We start from the raw sequence: 27,802 nt of genomic DNA, 5'->3' as shown, positions 1-27,802 counted from the left end.
CATTGCCTCTCTGAAATATTCCATAGGAAATTCACAAGTGAAAAATAAACCTAAGGATCTCGAATGTAAGGATTTGTCACATTCTTACAAGAGGGAAACTGCGTAAGACGAAGCACAATCTCAGGGACGTAGTATCTCAAAATGATCATACAATTTCTTTAGTGCTAAGCAGTTTAAGTAGAAATAAATACTAGTACACACTAGAAGAGAAGGTTTAATAATTGATAAAAATGTACAAAAATATTCAAATCAGAAATGCTTTAGAATGTGTACCATGAAGCCAAGCCAATACTTCTCAGTGAGTAGGGAAGGTAAAAGACTTCCTCAGTGGAAAAAAAATTGGTTTAAAAAAAAAAATCAAGACAACTGTTAAAGAATGTTTAAGTCAACATTGATTTTCTTTTTAGACAAGGATATTGCAACTATCACTTAAAGTTTGGTGGCACATTCTTTAGTAGGTCCTTAAGGCAATATATTTAAACTAATTTACAATTTGATTTGATGTTAACTTTAAAAATATTACCTCAAAATAGAAGCTCAAAATAATGCCCTCACATAGCCTTTTTAAAATGTAGTCTGATGTTTCATAAAAAATAATGGTGGCTTTATTATATGTGCTCATTAGCACAAGTCTGTAGTTTTAAAGGGTCTAACCAAGTTTCCATCAAAAACACCTATTTCTTAGCAGCTCACCATAAAAGATCACATTGGCTTTAACCAGTTGGGTAATGCACAAAAAGCAGTTTTATCAGTTGCTGGTGCTTTTTTTGTACTACTGTATTATCAAAAATTTTCATTATGTCTTCAAAATCCAACTTCTATAAAGTAAATCAAATCACCTCATGACTTCAGAACAAAGTAGAGACATCTGCAGTTCTCAGTAAATTGCCACCTTTAATCCACCCTGCAGTGCCCTGTAAAAGGGTCACAGACACAGCTGTATGACCGTATGAAAATATGATTCTTGATACAGAATCAGAAGTTATTTTCAGTTCTTTTGCTTTTATAAAGTCCACAATAACAATACTTAAATGCACTTTTTTTTCTGTGATAATTAAAACCCAGTGTTATTTAAACTGAACTTAAAATAGAATCCCTGGACTGAATTAGACTTTAAATCATACTGTAAACATATATTTGGTATAATTTATTGATCATCATCCAGTTGCTCCAAAAGGGTTCTTCTGCGCTTTTCTAATTCCCCTTCGCTCAGTTCACTGCCAGAAGTATCCCAATTTCCCTGGAAAGGCAATGAATATAAAATTATAGTTAGTGTGTACTCAGAAGATAACAATGTAGTAAAACTAAAAAATACAGATGGAGAAACATTTCATATGGTCAGAGCCTGACCTCTTCTCATAGAGGCCAGTACTTTACTAATGAATGACTCCTACATTAGAGAACCATATTTTTTAATATGTTTCTACTTCTTAGTTTAAAGTAACACATAAAGCAAAACATTATATGCTGGTTTCTTTTCCTTTCACAGAACTGAACAGGAAACATCACATGTTCTTTTATTGGAAGCAAGGTATTCATTTCCTAAGTCCTAGTAATCCTATACAGATTCTTTACCCTAAAAGTTTTGAAATACTGATTTTTCCCTTTAAAAAAAAAAAGTTTTATCTACTTGAAAAAGGGTGGAAGGCTGAGAGAAAGAATAATAATAAACTGATGTGTTGGTTCTGCTTCCCAAATGCCTGCAGTAGTCAGGAATGGCCCTTGCTGCAGCCAAGAGCCCAGGAGTTTATCTGCTTCAAATGTGGGTGGCGAAGGCCCAAACACCTGTACCTGACTCCCATGATGCATCAGTAGAAAGCTGGATAGTGAAAAGTCTTGGCTCCAGTATTAACTGAGATGGAATGCAGCACCTCAATTGGCAGCGTAAGCTGTGGTGCAACTCCAACCAACCTTGAGCATACTGATTCTTATGTCAAAATAAATATGCAAGAATTGTGTGTGGGGGGAATGATACTACGTAACCTGTAAGATACAGCCTTTTGAGTAGATAGTTCACATATCCACCTTTACTGAAGGGACTCATTCAGTCCAGGAACGATCCCCATATAGGGAGAACTGTTCACCAAGGATTAAAATCAGATCCATCTGCTGCAACTCAGTCTAATCCCATCAACGCAAATACAGAGGTAAGATTAGAACTTATCTATAGTTACTGCTCTCCAGTGATTCACAGGCATTAACCCATTAAACACAGCTGAAGAGGCTTGCAGTATGTCATGCTCTGTCATTTGAATATGAAGACATTTCAAAAAGAGTGAATTAAAAAGTATTCATTTTGGGCTCAAGAATGTTGTGAGATCCTAATTTAAAAACATCGAAAATAGGGCTCCAGCTGTTGCGGCCACTTGGGGAGTGAACCAGTGGAGGGAAGATCTTTTTCTCCTTTTTTCTGTAAATCTGCCTTTCCAATAAAAATGAATCTTAAAAAAAAAAAAATGTAAAAAATGCATGAGAAAATTACAAATGACTTTCCAGTTTTTCTTTTTAAATCAAGACAGACTAACAACAACAAAAAAAAATTGTAAAAAAAAATTTCCATGAACGGTCTGAAGCATCTGTATATTGGACAATTTAAGACTAAGTTGACACTAAAATAATCCAATCACCTTGAGACTGGCATTGTGGCCTAGCAATTAACACTGCTGCATGCAATACCAGTATCCTATATGGGCAACAGGTAAAGTCCAGGCTGCCCCATTTCTATCTGCACTCCTCCTCCCTGCTAATGCCCTGGGGAAAAACAGCAGAACATGAATCAAGCCACAGACCCAGGAAACCAGATAAAGCTGCTGACTCGTGGGTTCGGCCTAGTCCAGTGCAGCCATTTGGGGAGACAATCAGCAGATGGGAGATTACTGTTTCTCTCTAAGGTAACTGAGACTTTCAAGATAAGTAAATCTTACAAAACAACCCACACTAATATTGTTTAGTATTTGTCCTCCAATCCATTTGTCTTCACCCAGAAGTTACTGGACTGCAATAGTTTGAAAATGGATCTAGGGATAATGACAACTAAAGACAGCTGGAGCTTTCCCATCCACTGGTTCCCTCGGCAGTGCCCTGAAGTAACTGCATCCAGTCCTCACACCTGTGTGGCAGGGAACCAAATACCTGAATTACCACCTGCTGCTTCCAAGCTGCACCCTAAGAGTAGGCAGCCACAGGACTCAAACCTGGGCTTCTCAAGTGGCACCTACATGCTGTGAAAGAACACGCCCCTCAGCCCTAAACATTATAGTCCTTGAAAGAACTTTTTAAATTTAAGTAGAAAATATGTATGTTCTTCCTAGATGGGGTAAACTTATACGTATGAAATGCTGTATTCTGAGGCTGGGATTGCAGCACAGTGGGTTAAACCACCACCCACTTCACCAGCACCCCTTAAGTCTTGCCTGCTCCACTTCTTCAGGTCCCTGGCTAACGAGCCTGGAACAGCTAGGGAAGACAGCCTAAACACATGAGCCTCTGCCACCCATGCAGAGACCTGGATGGAGTTCCTTGCTTCTGGCTTTCACCTGGGTCAGCCCTGGCTGCTGAGGCCATTTAGAGTGCACCAGCGGACAGAAGCATGTTCTCTCACTGTAAATCTACCTCTCACATAAATAAATATAAATCTAAAAAAGAATAATTGAAGAAAGAATATACATTAAAAAACTATTTTGAGTCAGAATAGTTCACTAAACTTCATTGTTTTAATAGTTACAGGCCTGAGATAGTCTATTACTTAACCACTACTAGGGTTTTAACAGTATATTTTTGTCCTTTGAAAATAAGGCATCAAATAATTCAAACACTTACAGAATCTTTCCCAGTCTTTTTCTTAGGTGACTTGTGTTTTGATTCTGATCTTTGTCTAGTTCTATCTTTTTCGCTTTCCCGATCTTTTTCTTTTTTATCCTTCTCACGCTCAGTATCTGATTCTGGGGAGTCCTATGTGAATATAAAGTAACAAGTATTCTGATTAAGATGCCATTGCTTTTCAAAAATTCATATACATGTAACACCCATACATTCCTAACAGATTACATGGTTTACTAAAGCAGTAAAATATAATTTGAATAGTTAAGAAGGAAATTTTATAGCATCTTTGTGCTTAAGGAAATTCATGAGAGAAAGCTACTCTGCCTTTTGACAAAGATGACACTTTGATTGTAAACTACTATATGCAAAGAGCTTCACTTCCAAAGCAATACTTTGTCACCCCAATGAAATACTGGTTTGTTTAGATAAATATGCTTCCAATGCCTTAATCAGTGTAAGGCACTTCAAACAGTTCATGGAAAATGCAATGAGATTTACTACAGTTCAAAAAAATCTACAGAAAGTCACAGACATAAAGACTGTAATTAACCATGAGTATGATGGAAAAAACCCAACTAACCCTGCATGGATTTCCAGAATTTCTTTGTGCCAAAATTAACATTTACATGTGAACTTTCTGAAGTATCCTTATGTAAGGACGACAGTCATATAAACAAATTCTCTGCTCAAAATTACTAAGTAGCAAAGTATTTAAAATGTCACTCATAAGTGGTAATAAGGCATGTACTGACTTAACTAAGCAGCACAGAAAAACTTCCATTTCAGCAGTCTTACATTGGCAACTTTGCCCTTATGAAATAGCACCTCATATAATGTTAATGTACACCCAAGATTAAGAACTGCAATAGGAGAGAAACTGCTACACAAGTTACAACATACACACGTTTCTTTTTGAAGACTAGCTTTAAGAGGGTGGGAATCCTAATGCTGATGTATATTATCAGAGAACATGAAATGACTTTACTTGAAACTTAGGATGAAAAACAACTAAACTCCCAGTACATATCTGAACTGCACACAGAGTTAGTCAGAATAATGTTCTACCCTACAGGCACTGCCTAGGTTAAGTACAGACATTAGAAGCTTGCTTACAGATTTATGTCTCCTCTTCTTACTTTTCTTCTTGTGCTTTTTTGACTTCTTGTAACTTCTCTCTGAGGAGTTAAAATGCAAAAAGGTATCAGAATTTGAGAACTGCAAAGTGTTCAGGAGTTCAGTCAGGTGGACAGAATGCTCACCAGATTCAGCACTGGAAGAATGCTCCGAAGCTGAACGCGACTCCGAGCGCTGTCTTTTTTTCTTTGAATGGCTGTCATCATCATCTGAATCTGACCCCTAAAAGACACAAACAATTTCATGCAAGGAAGCTAACAAATATTTAAATACATTTAATATTTGTACGTTACTAAACCACTTCCTTACGGATCGAGAGCGGGAACGTTTCCTATGATGTTTTTTAGATTTCTTAGAATGTTTCTTGTTCTTTGAATGGTGATGCTGACATTCATGCTAGACACAGAACAGAAAATTTCAGTGTTAAGTTTCACTTTAAACAGAGCATCACAAATTTTTAGAAGCTACATAAATTAAGTTCCTACAGTAAAACTTTATCATATTGCAAAGAATGATTAATTTGTTCTTATTCATCCTTTACATACTCATTTAAACATCTACATAAAACAATATTAAAAACTATTAGTACACAAAGTCTTTAAAATAAAATGGTATGTGCTGGTAGGGAAAGTTGATACATCCCAGAAATAATTTTCAGAACAATCACAAGTACTTTCAGTAACAATAATATTAGACATGCTTTTCCCCCGCCAGACAAATCTGGCTTTGTTTAGTAATGCAGGCCAGACAGCCAGGGAGCAAGAAAGAACCTCAAGTGTCACTCCTAAAATAAAACAAGGTTGGTTACAAAATAAATGCCCAATCAATCACACTTTCTTTTCCTTCTGGAAGCATTTCCTACTCAGGACATCCTGGGGATATGTGGAAGCCACATCTCTGTGGACTTCAACTACTTCATTAAAACAACTTTAAGGCTGATGGAAAGTGCAGCAGTAAAAGCTAACATTCAAATATATCAGCAGCTTAAACATACTACATTAACCAACAAAGTGGATATTGAAAATGTGACCTAGAAGACTCTTGCTCTTTTTATTTCACTGAGTGACGGCCTGCCTTCTTAACCTCAAGACCTCAATTGTATTTCTTCCTTCCTTTCTTCTGTTTTTTCTTCCCCTCTTTTTCCTTCTTGTCTCTTCCCCCTGCACTCCCAGCATTTTGTAACTCTCTGCCTTGTCAAATAACAAAGCTGTAGCAATCTGGCGTAGCTAGTTAGGAGTGTACACAATGTCCTACACATCACATTGCCCAGGTTCAATTACTGCTCCAGCTCCTGATTCAAGATTCCTGACACTGAGAGGCCATAGTGAAAGCTCCAGTATTTGGGTTTTTGATGCAGAACATTTGCTCTGGACTGAGTTCCAGAAGTTGGCATCATTAAGCTTCACTGTGGGGTAGTTCAGGAGTGAATCAGTGTATACTGACTTTCAAATAAGTAAGCAGAAATTAAACATAAATAAAGAAGTGAATATATTAACAGATCATTCTAAATTCTATTTTGTTTATACTTTTATGTATTTTGTATTATTTCAATTAGTTATGAGAACTCTAAAATTACCTCAAGCACATGCATGAAATCTTTAAATATTCTTTTTCTTTCAGACTCCAGGGTTATGTCCTCAAATGCTGGCTCTTTTACAAACCGCTCCCGGATCTGAAAAACAAAATAGGGAATAAACATATGAATGCCAATAGGATACAAATATATCTAAAATGAATAGCAGCAAGTGAAAATTATGATGATCCCAACTCTTTACAGTCTTTTTTCTTTGATTTAACTTAGTGCCACAGTTAATATTATACTAATTTATTAAACAAATAACTTTTGCTTGTGTGTGGCTGTAAAAAGAAACATCATAAAATTCATTGGAAAAAAATTTACACATATACATACATCTTCCCAGACAGCATCCAACTCTATTGGAGGAGCAGCTTGTTTCAACATACTCTTAAATGCAGATTCTTTCCGTTTCATCTTCCGGGCCTCCTCCTTTTCTCTTTCACGTTCACGGGCTTCTGCCTTCTCTAGCAACTATCAGAAAATCATGATTAATCAAATAGTTATAGAATTGTTCTTACAAGTACTCACACATCATTTATAAGAACCACCTTATCTCAACAAAAAAGGAAGTTTAACATGCCATCATCTAAATATATTTGGGATGGGCTTTGTGGTGCAGTGAGTTAAGCCATTGCTTGGGATGCCCACATCCAACACTGGACAGCTCTTCTACTTCTGAATCGAGCTTCCTGCTAATGCATCCTGGAGCACTTGGTCCCTGACATCCAGCAAAGAAACGCAGCTGAAGATTTGGCTTCATACCTTTATTCTGGCACAGCCCTGGCTGTTGCCAGCATTCTGATTATGATCTAGCACCTGGAAGATATCTCTCCCTGTTGCTTTGCCTTTCAAGAAAATAAAAATTTTAAACAGTAATTACTTTTACCTTATCAAAGAGACAGTGGACAATCTCTTTATAAAGATCTATTATCCAAATACTTTTCAACTTAACCATTTATCTGAAACATTAAAAACTGCACTATTGTATATTTCACCAGTTACTTATTTTTAAAATCATGAACTTACACTATTGAAGGCTAACTTGATGTTTCCTGCATCTAATGTAGTTGATCGTTTTGTTGAACTAATTATTGCCACAAAATCTTCAAAAGTAGTATTCACTTCAACTACGAATCCTTTATCCTAAAATGCAGAAAATGTGTTTATATAAAACAAATACCTAAGATTAATAGAGTACTAGTTATATACTACAGCAAAACAGGTAAGACTACTTACCTTTAGAATGTCTTTTATTATCTTTTTTTCATCATGATAACGTGCTTTAAGATCCTCAACATAAAACTTGAAAAGATCAAGTGCAGTTGATCCTAATGAAAAAACTAAAGAAGTCAAAAGCTAGCTCTAACCAAAGAGCTGCAATTACTTTTTGTTTATAATATAAATAAAAATAAAATAAAACATCTCTCCCTCAAAATAATTATCTTGCTTTTTGGCTCATTCCAACTAGGTTCTTAACTATAAATTAAGAAAGAAAGGAATCTTACCAGGCTGACCAAGCATATTGGTGAATCTAATGTCAGAACTAATAGTTGGATATAATTCCATCCAGGATGACATAGAATGTAGCTGTCCATGTTCATGCAATTCATCTAAAAATATCTAGGGGGGAGAAAGTAGTTCTAATTGAACAGCCATCTTGAAGAGCATGAGCATTAGAGATACAAGGGACTATAGGGGCACATCTTAAAAATGCAAGAATAATATTTCCCGTTACAAATATAAAAGCAAACTCCTATCTAATTTCAGACCATTTTATTTTTCATATCACTATTATTACTTAAATATAAACCTTTTTTGTATTTGCTTATTTCTCTTCTTTCTTCATGTTCCCTAATAATTCAGTTTCGCAGAATATACAGTGACTTCAACCCTTAGGAACTTCTAAACCTCTTTCCCCAAATCCTTCGAAGTTTAATTCTATAAACAAACACCTCTAAGGCAACTGTGAAATTCAACTCTATAACTACAATTTTTAGCACCTGCATTTTTCAAAACAGTAATCTTAACATACCTGAGTAAATGAAACGTGACTATTCTGAATTATAATGAGTTCTAAGTATAAAACACAATGATTTAAAAATTACAAATTTTAACAAGTAAAAATCACTTTTTGATACCACAGATTAAATATATTGGTTGCAAATTAGGACTGCTCATATAGAATATTTGTTCATTGGATAATGCTGTCCTCAAATAACAACAAAGCACTTGCAAATCCACTTCAAACGAAAAATTACATCAGTACAGACAACTTTATCTGAGAAACCACCTTTTATAACGCTTCATCAGATCTCATAACCTGTCCTATAATATCTGCTTTGCTTGTGCCTCACACTTCCAGGTCGCTGACTTGGGATACCAACTCCTTGTCAATAGTGGAACCCTAACCAGAATAAAAACTAGAAGTAATTGGAACACTGGTATGTTTTTGAGTAATGAGCTGAAATTCAGGTATTTACAATTCTATTTTTAAAAATAATGAGATAATAATATATGAGATAATAATAGTAACAAGAAACAGATTGAGGAGTGTATGAGAACTCCTCATACGTTCACACTACCCTACCCCTTAGTTACTATTCTGTAAAACTGCTCTGGGGGCTGATTCTAGTCACACCTTCTGATCCACCGCCCTGTTTACACTGGGAAAAGCAGCAGCAGATGGCTCAAGACCTTGGGCCCCTACACATAGTATAAGAACTAGAAGAAGCTTCTGGCTCAGCTCCAGGCGTTAAGGTGGGGAGCAAACCAGCAGATGAAAGAGCTTCCCCTATTCTCTTCGCAAATCTGCTTTGCAAGTAAGTGAATAAAAACCCACAAAAGTCCTTATGCTCTGAGTTAACTGCTAAAATAATTATCAGATAAAGGAGACAGGGAGGGGGAGAAGGTGTGCAAGGCAGGCACAAATTTTAACATTACAAAAAGCAAGATGCTTTATAAATTCGCCAAACTTGCCTGATATACCCCCTCTCCTCAGATGAGAAGAGCTAACCTTGGCACTAGTGACACCCTGGGCACTTTCTTCTTTCTTCGGGGAGAAGACAGATCTCATGCCCAAAGATATTTGGCAACATCTCTGATCACTACCCAAATATGCCAAAAGCAGCCGCTCCAAATACTGATACCAACAAAATCTTCCCTGCTTGAACACAATTCAGTATTCTTTTGTCCCTTATTTCTCCCCATCTTGCCCCTTGCACTGTTCAAAATCTTCATATACATGTGAATACATATATACATATACATACACACTGAATACCTAATAAGATTTTATTTACTTAAAGGATACCTCTATCTTTCAATTCCTTCTTCACTGTCTTCCTCTTGACTGGTTTTGTATTACCCAAGAAAAGCCTTTGTCCTAAACTATATTTAATATGTACCTCATGAAAACATCAGAGAGAAAAGTACAATACGTTTATTTACCTTTCACCTATTTGGCAGTGCTTCCCTACTATGCTTAACAGTATTACCTCAGTACATTAAAATTCTTAATATTTTATCACTTTTTAATTCAAGGGTTTCCTCAACAACTGCTGTTAGGGGGACTGTTAGGCTCCACCAACAATATTTGAGTGACAAGATTTGTTGAAAATTTGCACTTCAATAATTTTCCAGGTGGTACTACTAATTCTGTGTAACTGGGAATTATCTACCGAGGACCAAACTGTTCTATTCAAATTACAATCCTTTCCTTATCTGGTATGAATTCAAGCACAAGCTTTAAGTTTAAAATAATACAAATGAGTTTCTTGATCACCAGTATGACATATTATCATCTCCTGATTGGCAAATGAGGACTCTATAAAAAGAAAGTGATAATCAGTACTATTGAGTTTCCATCCACTGTATTATATGGTAAATGCAAAGACTTTTTTGCATACATTTTGACGTTCTATATATCTTTTGAAATAAATATCTGAAGGAATACCATCAAGCTTAACATTAGCAGCTACTAATCTGATTTACAGCCACATTTCAGCCTTAACTAAAAAACAAAACAAAACAAAGCAAAAAACTAGATTCTCAAATTCTCCAAGGTAAAATGTAATCATGGGATCTGCATACCCTAATTTTTGGAAAATGGGGAACGTGGTGAGAAATGAAATGCAAAAACTAATTGCTATACGACAGTCCTAGTAATGAATATAAAATAAACATGAGGGGTAAACATTATCCATTAGCTGACACATAGCCACAGATCTTACACTGAAACTATAATACAGGATTCCTAATGTTCTCTGCTGACTGTATAGCAACTAGCACCAGTCAGTCATCTCTCATGGATTCATTTTTCTCAACAAAAATCTTATGTATCAACGCTCACCTTACATGACGTTACAATCTTGATTCCCATACCCAACTAAAGTTTCTGTGTAAGCAGATGGACAAAGTTATAGAACTCAATGAATTAAAGATTATAGGTCTGCCACAACGTCCAAGTCAATGATATCGGAGGAAAGGACCTGAAACACTTTGTCATCACTGAAGCTCAGTAACCGTATTAAAGAATTTTCCCTCTATTACCTGAAAAGATTCTCTATTTTTGCGCTGTCGTCTTCTTTCTCTGAGTAAACTCTTCTGCTTTTCTTCTTCTTCTTCCTTTTCTAAAGCCCGAATGTGTTCTTCAAAGCAAATTAATGCATCTTCTTTGTCCATATCTAAATGTTGTTTTGGTTAAAAATTAAAATGACAAGAATCAGCAAGGATAGCATTTATTTGTATTAATCCCCCACAATTTCAAACTCACTTTCAAAACTACAGCTATTTAAATTCAAATATTACTTGATCATCTCAGATTATTTTCAAATAGCTCATTAAAAGAATGAAACTATGAATAAAGTGTACAAGAACAAATCAATGAAGCTGTTACTAGAAAAATAAAAAATTCTGCCTTTAACATAATAACTAACACAGTTTTTCAAAGTAGTTGCCTCATGTAACTACTGGAATATGTTCTGGTAAAATTTCACTGTTGAGTGGACATCAGAAGACATTTCCCCACAAACCAGGATGGCTATAATGTCTCTTAGTGATGCAATTTTCAGGACCATCACTATAACTGGGCTGTCTCCCAATTAATTGAAACGTTATGCTGTGTTTAACATTCTAGGCCCTACCCAAAATACTCACATGTTATTTTTCAGAGAGATGGCTAAGGAAGGCACAAGCTGAAAGGTTTCTAGATAAGACAGAAAAAATACTTTCGAAAAGCCTAATGTCAAATAATTCTAGCATAATTTTTGCCAAAATCTGAATCAAAGTTACTATCTCAAGAAGACACTAAAGGTGAAAAGTGCAAGTTGGTTCTTACCCACTTAACACAACATATAACTGGCTAAGCAAAATTCAAAGTATGACATGATTTATATGCCCCCAGAATTAGCTGATAAAGCTAACTTGGATTTCTCTAAGGATATTTTGTGCTGAATCACAAAACTCAACTATAAAGAAATATTTCATTTGGAAATCAACAGAAAACTTTTTCAGAAATTGACAAACAACTCTAAAATTTACTTTAAAATATCCATAAAAATGTGACAATACTTCTATGTCAGAGGACAGTGCTTAAAAACTACTTCTCTCTTTTTGAGATGACATACTCTGTAACTCCTCATCTTCTGCAAATGTTGGATTATCCATCAAATACTGCTGGGCTTCAGACCAAGTTGTAGAGTATGTTACATTAGCCATGTTGTCAAGTATATTTTTTAAGGCTTCCCAGTTCCTCTTTCGTAACTGCTTTGCTTGTTCCTTTAAAAAAAAAATTAGGAATATACCTCTTGATATTCAAAGAAACTAAGACATTAAATTACAAACACACTACATACTTTGCTACTGCTCTTGCCCAAGTGCTTGGTTATGTATTTGCCCTTAATTTGTTCACCTATTTTCTACCCACAGAATCCAGAAAGGATTACTATTTTTTCCCTAACGCTCCACTCCATAAACTTTTCTTACAAGAACATTTACAATATCACAGAAAGAGCCCATAATTGAAGCAAATGTAGGCATGTCACCCAGTAACTAAATGCTAACCAAGGCCCCTTCAATGTGTCAACAGCTTCTGCCTATGTTAAATCTGACACACAGAAAATACAGAGTTCCCATCCACCAGTTCAGTCCCCAAATATTGGCAATGGTTAGGCTATGCCAAAAACACAAGCTGGGAACCTGATTATCCATTAGCACTACCTCTCAGTGTGAGCACTAACAGAAGCTGAAGTCAACAGCTCAAAGTGCTCCCTGTTACTTTCTAAGTGTAATGTAGCTGCCCCAACAGTGTCTTACTGCAGGGCCAGACATGTGCCTGTGTTTAAATTTTTGTTAAGCTTACAAATATATGTGTTCCTTGCACACTAGAAAATACTAATTCTAACAGTACTTTACAAAACAGGTATGGTAAAAAAGGTACTTTAAAACACTATCATACAAGTTCACTTTAGCAGAAACAATAGTACAGTACTTGATTTTTACATCAGAATCAAATATATTATAAGCAAAGTAGTTTTAAGTCCAATTATCTAAAAAAAAGTAGCACATTTTCCAATAAGGGCATTATAGAGCTAATAAACGACAATGTAAGTAATAGTCAAATAAATCAGTGCTGTGATGTTATCATTATTTGTGCTAGGAAGGGATGACATTATAATGGCTATCCACTTAATTTTTAATCTCAGCTTCTAATAAAAAAATAAAATTTCCACACCACACAAACTGGATGAACTAGGCAATAAAATGGGACATGGTATAACTCTTTATTAGGAAGAATAAATGCCTTGTCTATGAAACCAGAAATAGCAATAAAAAATACCTTTTCCTTCTTTGAAAGAAAAAACAGAACATCTTCATAAATTTCAAGACGGTCACGTTCTGATATTGCATTCCAGACTTCCATCTCTCCAAACATTTGCTCTGCTTTCCTATTATCAAAAAAATCAAATGTTAACTATACGCTAAATAACAACAACCAATCAAAAACGATCTCAATTTTCAGTTAAATTAAAACAAAATGCTTTCTACTCTAAAAGCAATTTACTAAGTCCAAGTTAAATTCCATGTAAACAATGGTTCATCCTGTTCTTTATCAAATTATTACATTTACAATTCAGCATTGGTCTAAGATCACTTACAACAGCTGGCAAAAAAGGATGACACAAATAATGCATACACGAGCCATCTATCACTAAAAAGCTTACTTGTATCTGGTTGTAGAAGTCATTTTATCATGATTTTCAAGGAAACGCTGAAAGGACTCCTTAGCCTCTTTGTATTTTGATCTTGCTTCTTCTTTTTCCTCTTTTTCTGTCTGGACTTTATAGGCATTAAACGCCTGCTTTTTTTCACTCAATTTTGCCAAAGCACTAAAGACAAAAACAGAACATGAAATGAAGAGAATAAAATGTAATATGGTTTTCCTCAGGTACAAATGGACATTATAGAAATTTATTAAGCGATTCCCAGTATTAAACTAAATAATTTAATGTAAAGCAGGATTCTCAAATTTTATGCTGAGCCTTTTAGGTTTTTTTTTTTTGGTCTATATTCATACAAATAACTATTCTTGATATCTAAAACAATGGGCGTCAATAGCAGTTAAAAGCCATATAATTCTCCACAATACAAAATGTACAAGGCTTGCTATGTGAAAAGTATGTAAAACACAGAAATATTACCTGTATCGTGGATCATTAATGATCATTTTCATAGCTTGTTCCCAGGAAGCATTTGATGGTACCCGCTGAAAACCATTTAAATAGAGAATTACAATTTCACACTAGCATAATAACTCATATTATCAGGAAGCCAACTATAATACTCACTGAAAACATCAAGCACTTTCCTTGGTATAAGTTTGAAAAGTTGTAAAATAGTGTTTTACTGATGAGAAATCTCTGTTAACTACCTATCAAATGAAATGAACTTAAACAGAAAGTTAATTTTTTCTTTAAAATATTTAGCAAAAGGTAAGCAATTATTAATAAAAAAAAAAACCCTTTTGTAAATATTGAAGTAGAAATGTCCTCGTGTAGTATCTGGTACACAGTTTGTTCAAAAGTTCACAAAAGTGATCTTCCAAAAAAAAAAAAAAAGGACAATTTTGTTGATTTCCAATAAAATTAGTACATGAGATCAGTGCTGTCAAAAAAACGTCTCAAGGTTTGGATTAGGCAGCTGATACAGTGCATACAAAAATCTGTAATACAAATACCTTTTCTTTCAATAATTCTTTAAATGCTTGCTTTGCCTCCTCTTTTGTGTTCCAAGTATATGTTTTTTTTGCTGGTTGATTTTCATCCTCTTCTTTTTTGGGAGTAAAACTAGAGAAATGTAAACATGACATTGACAACTTAAAACAAATATTTGCTTCACCTAGAAAAATAAATGCCTTTAAGTGCTATCTCAAAGCTTAATACTACTAAATGCCTGAGTGTTTTAGGAAAAGTATATTAATAACTGAGTATTTGAACAAGTCTGAATAAATATAAAAAGGTGCAGATTTTCTAAACCAGTCGAAAACTACAATGTATAAATCCAACCTGCTCTTGGTGTAGATAAGTGAAGATAAACATAGCCTCTGTGTGTGTGTGAATACAATTTATGATTGATTTGTGAGACCACAGCAGAGCTGTCAATTAAACATACACAAAACCAAAATTATTTTTTAAAATTAATTTTTGGTAATTCTTTTTTTTACAAACACAAAACAAACAAACCAACCAAGAAAAAAAAACTAACCTTTTTTGTTAAAACCAAAGTTTGCCAAAAATTAAACTAACACAATAAAGAACTATCAACTATTTTGGCTTGGATATCATTCTGCAGTGAAAATTTTATATATGCTTTACATATAGCCCTATATAAACAAGGGGAAGGAAGAAAACAGTCCTAAAATTGCTCAAACAGAATAGTTACAAGCTCTCCTAAGAGAATCGAAGACGGGGAAGAAATATTGGCGCAGATACTAACAAAATCTAGACTACCACTCTAAATCTAGTAAATTTATTTGGGATCTATTTTAAGTTGTTAAAAACACTCTAAGCAGGTCAGCAAAAAACTAATAGCTACAAATGGCCTATGTAAATTTAATTAAAATCAAAAGCTCACTATTACAGGCTATAATCAAGAAATGCTAGACAGAAAAAAAGCCAATAGGATATTGGTATTAATTCTTAAAATTAAGAAAAACAAATTAGAGCTGGCACTCTGCATTCTGTAGAGTCAACCAACAGTGTGTCAAAAATATGTGAAAGAAAAGCCAAATTCCATCAGTACTAAAGACATGTTTTTCTTATTAGTCTCTAAAAAGTACAGTGTAACAAAAAGCTCCCATACCATTTACATTGTACTAGATATAAAATGTGCCTCACAATATCCTCACCAATTTCCTTAAAAATGTAATGCATTTATTTTCTAACATTTTGATGACCAATCTACCTTGAAAAACTCAAAGAAGCAAAGAATGATCAGTCCCCAAACTGATCATATTTAGAAGTTCTAAAATTTTTGCTTTTCAAAATATATTAAAGTCTCAATGGACAATCCTGGATTCAGTGACAATTTCTTGTATTATTTCTAACACAGATTTTCAGAAGACAATTTACTAAACTTACTCAGCTACAGTTTCCTGCTTAGATGTTTCTTCTCCAGTATTACTGGATACTTCAACACTCTGATCCTGAACAGCAGGGGTACTAGCAAGTTGTGCTTGTTCCTCAGTTGAAATGGTTACAGTACTTTCATTATCTACAACAGTAGCAACAATGGAAGTAACTTCAGGCTCAGGAACAGCTGGAACAGTTCCACCCACAGTATTAGAAGTAGAAGTGGAAGAATTGGCATTGGCTGCTGCAGCAGCTGCTGCTGCTGCGGCTGCTGCAGCAACAACAGCAGCTGCTGCTTCTGCAGCAGCCATGGTACTCATTGTAGTTGGAATTTCTGTTGTAGGAACCGGGGCTGCTGATGTTGTGGTGCACTCTTCTTGCTTACTACACATAAAAACCAAAAAACAAAGCAGAAACACTGGTTATTCTTTACAATTAACACAAACCTGAAGCTAGGCTTTAAATGAGAAGGGAATAACATTCAATGATTCCTAACTAGAAAATGATTTATAAAAGGTTAATAGTATAGAATAAAGTTTAATTGCTTTGCTTTAACTCAGTATTCATGCCAAAATATAACAGGCATTCATGTAATAGTCGCTCCAAAATCTGAATTATTCTCACTTACAAAATGCTTTTGATACAAAGTATATCACAAAACCACACAAATATCCTATTTCCAAGAACTTATAAATTTTCACTACTTCCTCAACTCAAAGAAAAGCATTTTAAATCAAAGAAACATACAGACATAATATTTCATCCACTCTCAAACGAACTGAAACAAGATTCTGGATTTTACAATAAATCTTCTACAGACCTAAGTAACTAATCATTGTTTAGCAAAGCATCAACCTCAGTAAATAATATTCCCCCAAAATTAAAATTATCTGAAGACATGAAGTCATCAGACCTAACACATTAAATAATATTTGCATTTTAAAAAAGGTTGCTAGCAAAAATGAAAAGGTGTTATAAAAGATCAAAACAAATATGTTGATATTCAAATTGCTTACCTGCTTTCTTCAGCTTTGATCATTGCTATTAAAGAAAAAAGAAAAGTTACCTACCAGGTTTTAAACATAGTAAATGAAAATAAGCACTTCTTGAAAACAAGTATTAAAAGGAGATAGAGAAAACTATCAAAGGATTTCATTTAACATCCAAAATAAAATTTAAAATCAGCTTAATAGAGCAATTACTTGCTCCAAAGTTGCAAGGCATGAATTTAAAGAATAGCAAGCTTAAATAAGAAGTTATTAGAAAAGCTTATCTCATGCTATATTTTCTCAAAGGCTGCTGGCTACCACAACAACTCCCTGAAAATCTATATAATTACGAAACAAAATATTGTCCCTATGGATGAGATTATTTGGAATTTTCTTAATATACCAAATTCAAAAAGAGACAAACTGTTAAGAAATTTCAGTACATACATACTAGCACTGACAAACACAGGTCTGTAGATATATATACTATTTTTAATAGGGTTACATCAGATATGAGCTTGATATTCTGTAAATGAATAAACCATAACACCACTTATCTAAACTCTTAAAAGACAATGCTAGTATAACTTAAATTTAGTTCTAAAGATCAGCAGCCAAGACTTCACTTTTCCATTTGGATTATATAAATGTTCCTAACAAATGGTATCTTTTATTAATAAGCACTACCAGGTGATGACATAGCTTAACTTGAAAATATTTTAAGAACATATTGCATTATAAAAGTATCTAAATCAGTTGAGGATGGGTTACGGGGCTGCCATGGTGACTGAGAAAACTAATCCTTTGTGTGAAAGTCCAGGCATTGCATGTGCCACGTGGGTGCTGGTTATTGTACCAGCTGCCCCACTTCCAATTCAGCTCTCTACTTATGGCCTAGAAAAGCAGCAAAGGATAACCCAAGTCTCTGAGTCCCTGCAATCACATTGGGAGGCCAGGAAGAAATTACTGGCTCCCAGCTTCCAATTACCTCAGCTCTGCCTTTTAGGCATCTGGACTGAACCAGCAGATGGAAGACCTCTGTCTCTATCTCTCCATAACTCTTTGTAAAAATCTTCCAAATAAAAACCAATAAATCTTTTAAAAAATATTCACTTATTTTTATTTCAAAGTTAGATGGACAGAGAGGAGGAGAGACAGAGAAGAAGATCTTCCATCTGTGGTTTCACTCCTCAAGTGACCACAACAGCTGGTGCTGCACTGATCCAAAGCCAGGATCCAGGAACTTCCTCCAGGTCTCCCATGCAGGTGCAGGGTCCCAAGGCTTTGGGCCATCTTCGACTGCTTTTCAAGGCCACAAGCAGGGAGCTGGATGGGAAGTGGAGCTGCAGGGATTAGAACCAGTGACCATATGGGATCCCAAGGAATTCAAGGGAAGGACTTTAGCCGCTAGGCCACTATGCCGGACCCAAAACCAATAAATCTTAAAAAGTTCACATTCAAGGTTATAAATATATTTTTTCTGATATAGTCATCTAACATCACGAGGTAACAGAGCAAGGTTTTTCATGAAATTTCATTCTTTCTTGCTACATGCCATTCCATAGTACTGCCTACTTATTTCTATCTTCTTATAATCTGTTGCTTCTAATATGTATAGGTTGGTACAATTAAAATCATAAAGAACTAAATTATTAATTCCTGCTAAGAATTACCAATATTTTTAAGGAATTACAAATTTTCTAAGCGAAGCTCTTGTCTAAGTATCCAATGATGAAATAGTTTTAATTGACAAAAATCAAAGTGTACTTTAAGAGTCACAAGCTCATTTATAATATAACCCTTGAGTGAAATTAATTCCTGAACCTAGAGATTTTTTTCACTGCAAATTCATCAAATCAGTTAGTGAATATTAGTGACATACTCTAAAAATGTTAAATATGACAGAAAATGAATTATCAAAGCAGCTCACCATGCAGGTTTGATTTTGTAATAAGACCTCCAGCAACAATGGTATTCTGGTATCCTAGTTTCAGTGGAATCAAATCAAATAAAAATCTATTTAAAATCTATAGAACTGAGATCTAGAGCAACAAGTTAAAAGAGCCCATAAAACTATTATACCATTTAAAATGTTCTAATCAGTTAATTAAAAAAAGAAAGACTTTTGAACAATCCTATTCAGAAAGGATTGTATCAAAATGATTGACACATCAAAATAAAAAATTTATACCAATCATTATTTTCTCCTATTTTTACCTTCAAGATCCTCAAGTTCTTTGGGTTTGGCCCAGCGGGATTCCTTTGTTTGAGAATTGTAATAGTAAGGCTTTCCAGAATCAGATTTGTATTCCTTCCAGGGGCATTTAGATAATAGTTGCTATAGAGAAAAAACTTTTAGTTAACTGGTGGATTTAGCATCACCAATGATTCATTTTACTAGATATTATCTATGTAATTCTAAAACTTGAAGGTTACTGGTAAAAAGGTAATTTATTTAAGGTAACAAACCAATGTCAAATCCATACGGGCTTAGCACTTACCCAACGCAGGGAAAAATTTCTATTCTGTTTTTAACATAACATTCCAAATATTAACACAGGTAGGAATAGGAAACCAAAATTTAAGCAACAGCAATATCTGAATAGTCTGCTTAGATATGTTCCAGGATACTTTGTTACAATTGTATTCAAGCTTTCTTACATTAAAAAACAATGTAGGTATGATATACCTAACTCAAGTGTTTCTCAAAAAGTCCACTGAAACTGGAATTCAAAAAAAACTTTATTTTGGTTCAAAAATTTTGAAAGCCATGCACAGCAAGGGTCCTTGAAAGTTTCAATGGGGGTGGGGGAGCAGTGTTGTGATATAATGGCAAAACCATAGCAGCAATTCCAGCATCCCATATAGGATTCTGGTTCTCATCTAGCTCCTTGCTAATGGCCTAGGCAAAGCAATGGGAAGATGGCCAAGCATCTGTGCTTTTGTCAATTCTGTTAAGTAAATAAACACATCTTAAAAACAAAACCCACAACATCATGAAACAGATATGTATGAGTGTTGAAATATTGCATCAAATATTTGAATTCCAGTTTTGGAGTTTTTGAAGTATTCTTATCAAAGTATTAGGATGATATTATAAAGATATTGAAAACTTGAATCCTGACAGTTATTTTGGACAATATAAGCATATGTAACGAGAACCAATACTGACTATAAAATCAGAACAGGGAGATTTAAAATTTATAATAGAAAATAATATCTCTTTTTTTCAAGATCAATTTCAGCAGAGACAACTTCCCATTCTAAAAGAAGGAAGTGTTTGTAATTAAAATTTCATTACCATTATTCCCAACTCCTTTGGAAATTTTAAGGCTTCATTTTGCTAAGAAAGCAACTGAAAATATGAATTTTAAAAAAATAGTCCAGGAAATGCAATAAGTCTTATTTCTACCTTTCTGCAATAAAGTCAATAAATAAAATTATTCAGGAAAAAATTTATTTGTTTGGAGAAGGGAGTTTTGGTACTAACCTTGTTCTAGTATACAAGCAGGAATAGTATTTAAATAGTTAAATACAAAATCCAAAAAGATATGCCATGGTCTATAACAGTCCCCTTTTTCCACCTCTGAAACTGTACCTCAGCAGGTGTCTTAAGATCATCTGGTTTCTCCCAGGTAGACTGTTTTGTTTCAGTATTATAGTAGTAAGTCCTTCCATCAGGTGATTTATGTTCAGTCCACATTGATTTCTGCAGAAAAAATACAAAAAAATTAAGTTATGCAACAATTTCACCTATAGTAAATATCAGTATCGTTACTTTTAACAATAAACATATGTGAAGTATTTCTTAGCATAAGACATTTAGAATAATTTATCAATGCATGCCAGGAGAAAACTGAAAAACAAGGAATGTTTAAAACATTTCAAGGGCAGCATGGTTTCTTCTCTCCTGGAATTGCAAAGACATGACTGCACTCCTAACAACGCTTTGTAACTTGGATACACAACACATTATTCCAACAATATAAATCTACACTTAGTGGATACAACATGAACGAATTAGCTGCTAATATAATATAGGTGAACTGATCATACTCCTAATTCAATGAGTGTCGTATTAGTTTTAAATTGTGATGCTAGCAAGTAGTAACTCTCAGAACAAATGGCTTTTGCATTACAATCAGAATTGAACTGTCAACAAATTAAACTGGAAAGCAAAGAAAAACAGAACTACAGATAACGCAAATCAACAGAGGTGAGATAAAGTTTTATGTGAAATTAGCTTGAAATATTGTAAATCTAAGTTTTGCCAAGGTTCCAAAAGAACTAGTAGCACCTGTACTAAAATCTATTAATAAAATTTTTAGTATTCAATAACATGATGGCTCAAGTCAAGGTTGCTGCTAAATTTATCAAGTTATCAGGATTAAGTGAATGCTACCAAATACAGCTGATTATTCTGGCAACCAGATTTATCAGGTTGTGACAAACTTTGCTTGAAGGGTTATAAAGACTATAGACACTGCATTTTAAAAAAAATCTAATAAGAGTATTACACATCTCAAACAAAAGCTCAGCACAGTAACCTAGCAGCTCAAGCCCTCGCATTGTGTGCACTGGGATTCCATATGGGCAGTGGTTCTAATCCTAATGGCCCAAATTCTCCTCCAGCTCCCTGCATGTGGCCTGGGAAAGCAGTTGAAGATGGCCCAAAACCTTGTGACCCTGGACCCCGGCTCCTGATCTGCTCAGCTTTGGTCATTGCAGCCACTTGGGGAATAAATCAACGGAAGAAAGATCTTACTCTGCCTTTCCTTCTCTCTGTATACCTGACTTTCCAATGAATAAATAAATAATATTTTTCAAAAAAAAGCAAAATCCCAAACTGTCCAAGCTGTCCTACCCTCATATTTTACTCTGCAATTATTTGAAAATTCATTTACTTAGACAATACACACATCAAGAAGCAGTCTGTGCTTAGACAAAAAGAAATGAAGGCAAGTAAAAGCTAACACACTCCTAAAACTTCTTTGGAGAATAGTCTTTTATAGTATTTCTTTAAAAAAAAAATTCTGAAATAAGTGAAAAGCACTGGTTTGCATTTATTTCAAGCAGAATTACATGCTCTTTTTCTTAACAACTTCCACTAAAAGCTGATGGACTTCTGATTTCTGCTTTGGATATGGCTGAAAACACGTGAGTCACTTTTTCTGATTTCCTTACCACAGTCACTTTACTTGGTTCTAGCATATTCTATTGGACAAAAAATGATACTATTTCTCAAATACTAAAAATCTGGGAAAATATTTTAACTTTTGTAGCTTTAGAGAAGTTAAGATTTCATGAAATTAGTTTCTGTAATAATTCTACACTTTTTCAAATACCAGTTTCCAATTTACTACCATCACAGTTATTGTACTAATAAAATAAAATGGTTGTTGAGGAAAAAATTAACTTTTCAATATAGAGACAAACTGGATGCACATTTGTACAATAAGCATTAAAAACCATCGTGAGGTAGGTATTGTGGTAAGGGAGTTAAGCCACCACTTGCCATGTCCAGTGACCAGGCACTCTGCTTCAAAGCCAGGTCCTTGATAAGGCACTTGGGAAGACAATAGCTCAAGTACTCTAGAGTCCCTGACACTCACACATCGGGGACATCCAGCTGTTGGTGCCTGTCTTCTGCCCGCTCCAGCCCTTGAAACAGTTGCCAATGGGTTAAGTGAATCCATAGATGGAAAAAAATCTCTCACCCTCCCCTGGCACTCTGCTTTTCAAATAAATCATATAAATGAATGCTATGTAATAATATGTAGTACTATGAGTATGACCATCAATAGAAGACTTAAAGATAACAGATTAAGAAAGAATAAACAATATTTACTGTGTTGAGCACCATTCATTTTTATTGTGTCAGTATATGTATTTATAGATTTCTCTTTTAGAGAACTTTAGAAAAAAGAATATGCTAACACCTGAAAATAACAAAGAGAATGAAAACTGAAAGCTTATTTTATCAAATAAACATTAAGGTCAATGTAAGTGCAAAAGCAAAATATTCAATCATAAATAAACAGACATAAATGAGACAAATAAAATATATGATAATATATGAGAATTTAATAAGTGAAGTCAACAGATGATAGACCAGGAAAAATATTTGAAACTCAGGACTAATAAAGGGTTAATACATTTGAAGGACTCAATGTCAAATCAATGACAAAAAAAATTAGGAAAGAACTAGGATTACCAGAGAATAAACCCAAAGAGCACACAAAATGTTAGTCTCCCTTAGGAGTCCAATAAGAAGTTAGTTTAAATCTATGTCCACTGACCAAAAATAAAATGGTTCATACATTTGCTGCTATAGATTTTTGTAGAAAAAGGTATGGTACGACTGTACTGTTATCAGAAATATACACTGCGTATCTTCTCCCTGAAACATAAGATGCCTAAATGCTTTCTATCCCTGAAATTTAGAATCCCAAGAAAAAAATAGCAATTCTCCAGCACCATCAAATACTTAATGAACTCATTTAAACGTTCACATACGATATTTCCAAAGTTTTCAGAAAAACTGAATTGACAGAGAAGTTAGTTTTGGAACCAAAATTTTTGAGATCCATGCATCCAAGGAAACCTGTAAAACCTCTTTTTCTTGCACACTGTAAAATACTAGTTAGGGATCTCTGGAATTTTTTTTATACCCAAATGAGTATTTTTATGCTATTTTCCCATAGCTTTCTGAAGTACACTTGATATGGGAACCTACCTATTTTCTGCAACTAATTTTATTCCTGCACCTCAAGTTAAGCTCCACTTAAGACACCAACATCCACACCACATCGGAGCACTGCCTCAAGTCTTAGCTGCTCTATATACAGATGAGCTCTCTGTGCATGGGGACGCAGTGGAAAAGGTCCATATACTAGGGTTCTGACACACGTATGGGAGACCTGCATGGTATTCCTGGCTTTTGCTTTGTTCTGAACCAGCTCCAGCAGTGGCAGCAATACAACAGGTGAACTAGTGGGAAGATTTCTCTCCCTTTGCTGCTCTGTCTTAAAAAAGAATTTTAAAAACCTTTATTTCAAAAGCACAGGTAATATGAATCTAGCATTCAAGACTTATACACAAACATACCCAATTTATATTTAAATACTATTCACAATGAATTGTGCTTTCCTTAACTTACATTTGCTTTATTTTCACACCAATCAATCCAAGCTTTTTTTTTCAAAAATAAAGTACATTGGAAGATTAGCAGAATATTTTGCCATTCAACTTTTAAAGCAAAAGACATCCTAAGAATATTATAAATAAGCTTACCAATTAAAAAATTACTTTTCCAAGAAGCACAGCTGATAATTAATCAAAGCCTTTTTGTTTTTTTTTTTTAAGACTTGTTTGTCACACAGTTATGAGGAGAGACAAGGTGAAAGGATAGATAGGGAGGGAGCAGATGAAAAAGAAACAGGGATACCATGCATCTTCTGGTTCATTCCCAAAAGGGCTGCAATGACCACAACTGGGCCAGGACAAAGCCAGGACTATCCAGAGGTCCAGGTTTCGCAACACTTTTCACTGCTTTCCCAAGCACATCAGAAAGGAATTGGATGGGAACAGGAGTAGCCTGGTCTTAATTAAGCTGGCTGCTCTAATATGGATATGAGATGTTGGTGCTGCAGCCAGTGGTTTAGCTTACTCCATCACAAGGCCATTTTCTCCATCTTTTCAAGCTAACAGTGGGATTTAGTAGCTCTCTGGTCTATTACCTCTAAATAAGATTATACACATTAACTCTTCTTTGATCTTTACAGAATGGCAAGAAACAGTAAAGAGCCATCAATAAATGGTGTCTCTGTCTGGGGACTAATACTATTTCCCAAAATATGGAGCATGATAAAAAAGCTTAACAAAGTGCCATTTACAGAATCATTAGCGAAAGAACAAAACTATTAGCTTTAGAAACAACTTGGTCTGTAGTACACATGAACTTATTTTCTTCACATTCTCTAAGTAACGTAATGTAAAAATGTTATGTAGCATTTCCTTCAGTTATAATAACTAATCTAGAGATGGCAAAGTAAATGGGAGGATATATGTACATATTATTTGCTGAAAGTCCTAGCACCAATCAGCAAAATATCCAGCAACAACTGTACTGGAGAAAGTTTATATCAGGTTTGTAGTAAAAATAAGGATAATTTCATTTTTCCATTATTAAAAAAAAAAAAAGAGTACCTAATAATTACAATTATGTATTTTAAGAGTTCTACTTCCCTTGTAATTACAAGAAAAACCGAGATCCAAAAGTTAATATGAATAGGTTTATCTGCTTTGATTTTAATATAGTTTCTTCCCAGCAAATTTCAAACAGAGATCTGATTCTTAATGTGGTAGTATTGGGAAGGATTCAATTAAGAGATGGAAAAGTAGGTAATTAAGAAGAATTAGTGCTTTTCTCCAGGTAGTGAATTTTCACTCATGGAACTGGATTGGTTATCATAAAAACACACTACCAGAAAGCAAGTTTTAGCTTCCTTAGTTTGTTCTATTGCTCGTAGTCTTGCTGCCATGTGAGTGCTTCGTCATCCATCACCCTCTGTTCTTACATATTCTTCCTGTATGTGATTCCATCTAGCATATTGTCAAGTACACAGAAGGCTCTCACTAGAGGTTGAAAAGATGAAAACAGCTTCACAGCCTTTCAGCCTCCAAAACTGTTGGTTAAATAAAGCCCTTGTTCATTTATAAAGCAGCTCACCTAAGTTATTTGTTACAGCAATATGCAATGTGCTGAGACACTTTGAAAAGTACCAAAGACAGATTGCAATCCTGGCAAAGAAAACTTAAGGCTGACATATGGAATAATTAACTTGGCACATAATCTTTAAACAGATATAGGTTTCAATGAAATAGGTTAATAGATAATAAATAAAGGTATTAGCAGAAGTTTAAAGAGTACTTACTGCGCCAGATGTTGCACCTAACAAAAAAAAAAGGCAAAATATTTATACTGTGATAAATCATGCTGTCCTCTTTATCTTAATAGTTATACTATTTATTACTGTTTCATACTTAATCAAAGAACCTGAAATCGTCACATTAGCCCTAAGTGTGTGTTTTTCTCATGAAATATATAGTGTAAAGCACTTTCAGAATTTGAGCTTCCATTATTTAATTTAATCTGACTTTAGAGCCAGTCTGAATAGTATTTTTCCTGTATTTTGCTCTTTTTGCTATTATAAATTATCTATTTTATTCTATTCCTCTTTCTTGGCTTTGAATGTTATCATAATATAATTTCTCCAATTTCTAATTCTATGTGTCAGATATCTGGAACAATGTTCTATACAAGAAACAACCATTAGTATTCACATTTATTGCTTAAACTAAAATTTAAATTAAGACTAAATAAATTTGAATATCTTAAGCTATACTAGCCACATTTGAAACACTCAGTAAGCACACAAGGCTAATGGTAACTATATGTAACAACATAGATCACAGAACATTTTCATTACTAGAGAAAATTGTATTAGGTGGTACAATCCTATACTATAAGACACGGATTTTGAAATGTGTTATTCACCCAAAGCTCACAAATAATCTCTAACTTTAGAAGCTTAAATTAAAAATATATATGAAAAACAAAGATTATAAAAGAAAAGCAGTAGCAAATTCCATATACACTAACAGCACTCCAAGCAAGCCACTATGAACACCAACTGTAAAGCCACAGCATTTTAAAAGTAATTAAAAAGAAATCTCAAGGTAATCTCCAAAGTTATTTGGGAGTAACTCAGGTCTAGATATCTAAATTAAAAACAAGAAAGCTGTTACGCATTGCCAAATATTATTTTCATTTAAACAAACAATGAAATTTGCAAAGTTGCTTTAAAGAGAGGTTATATCCCACATAAAGTTAATGAAAAACACAATATATTTATAGTAAACATTTCAGTTATACCGTTTGGGTATAATCACGCTAATGGTCAAGATCTGGAATATTAATATATGTTGAAATTACTAATGGATAATTGAAGTGCTTTTATTATATTCAAACTTATGGGTCAAAATAGCAAAATACTGGTAAAAGCAAAAAATTTTGAACAAGGTTTGTGCACAGGTCCAGTGACTACAAATGACAAGGAATAACAGACTGTACAATTCAGAAGACTATCTGACTAGTATACATTGGTGGTACATCTAACACATACGGAGTTACTACCCTATGCTACCGTTTGCTGAGTAAAAATATGGTCTGGGGCACTGCAGCAAGCCACTCATGACTTAAAGCCATACAGTATCAAAACACTGCTGTTTCTGCTAATTAACCTGGAAGGGTATTGGATGATGGCCCAAGCACTGGGGCTTCTGTGCCTCACGTGGGAGATCTAGACGTAGTTGTCAACTCCTAACTTTGCCTGGCCCAGCTGTGGCTGTGGCAGCCATTTAGGAATAAATCACCAGATGGAAAATTTCTTTCTCTTTAATGCTCTACCTTTTAAAGTAACAAATCACAAACACCCCTCACACAAATATGGACTCCACAGAATTCAATAATTCAACAAATATTCTAAATAGCTGTGTTAACAGGACAATTTCTAAGCACTGAATACTCAAGATAAAATTTCAGATATTCAATCATGTAAAACTTAGACCTTAAATGGCAGCAATGATTA

General features: G+C 34.4%; 1 protein-coding gene across 9 annotated transcripts in view; it reads right to left on the bottom strand.

Annotated features, from left to right (window-relative positions):
• Positions 1-201: 201 nt before the first annotated feature.
• The window catches only part of LOC121168157 (pre-mRNA-processing factor 40 homolog A), a 42,143-nt gene continuing 14,542 nt past the window's right edge, over positions 202-27,802 (bottom strand). For 2 of the 9 annotated variants that reach the window (XM_040997982.1, XM_040997977.1), the window contains exons 5-26: positions 26,087-26,103; positions 20,749-20,859; positions 19,368-19,488; positions 19,081-19,134; positions 17,178-17,202; positions 16,171-16,545; positions 14,769-14,877; positions 14,233-14,297; positions 13,756-13,920; positions 13,371-13,479; positions 12,160-12,310; positions 11,084-11,217; positions 8,041-8,155; positions 7,772-7,875; positions 7,562-7,678; positions 6,869-7,006; positions 6,533-6,628; positions 5,266-5,352; positions 5,082-5,178; positions 4,936-4,997; positions 3,820-3,951; positions 202-1,240 (exon numbers count right to left, since the gene is read on the bottom strand). In XM_040997982.1, the coding sequence (XP_040853916.1) occupies positions 1,148-1,240; positions 3,820-3,951; positions 4,936-4,997; positions 5,082-5,178; positions 5,266-5,352; positions 6,533-6,628; positions 6,869-7,006; positions 7,562-7,678; positions 7,772-7,875; positions 8,041-8,155; positions 11,084-11,217; positions 12,160-12,310; positions 13,371-13,479; positions 13,756-13,920; positions 14,233-14,297; positions 14,769-14,877; positions 16,171-16,545; positions 17,178-17,202; positions 19,081-19,134; positions 19,368-19,488; positions 20,749-20,859; positions 26,087-26,103 (2,477 nt within the window). In that variant the 3' untranslated portion in view covers positions 202-1,147. Of the gene's footprint in view, positions 1,241-3,819; positions 3,952-4,935; positions 5,179-5,265; positions 5,353-6,532; positions 6,629-6,868; positions 7,007-7,561; positions 7,679-7,771; positions 7,876-8,040; positions 8,156-11,083; positions 11,218-12,159; positions 12,311-13,370; positions 13,480-13,755; positions 13,921-14,232; positions 14,298-14,768; positions 14,878-16,170; positions 16,546-17,177; positions 17,203-19,080; positions 19,135-19,367; positions 19,489-20,748; positions 20,860-26,086; positions 26,104-27,802 lie in introns of all 9 variants that reach the window. The other 7 variants (XM_040997983.1, XM_040997978.1, XM_040997984.1 and 4 more) reach the window with 4 other exon arrangements.

This window comes from Ochotona curzoniae, unplaced genomic scaffold (genome assembly GCF_017591425.1).
Source record: "Ochotona curzoniae isolate NIBS_2020 unplaced genomic scaffold, NIBS_Ocur_1.0 patch68, whole genome shotgun sequence".
NCBI lineage: Eukaryota > Metazoa > Chordata > Mammalia > Lagomorpha > Ochotonidae > Ochotona > Ochotona curzoniae.
This window is presented reverse-complemented; position numbering and strand designations above follow the sequence as displayed.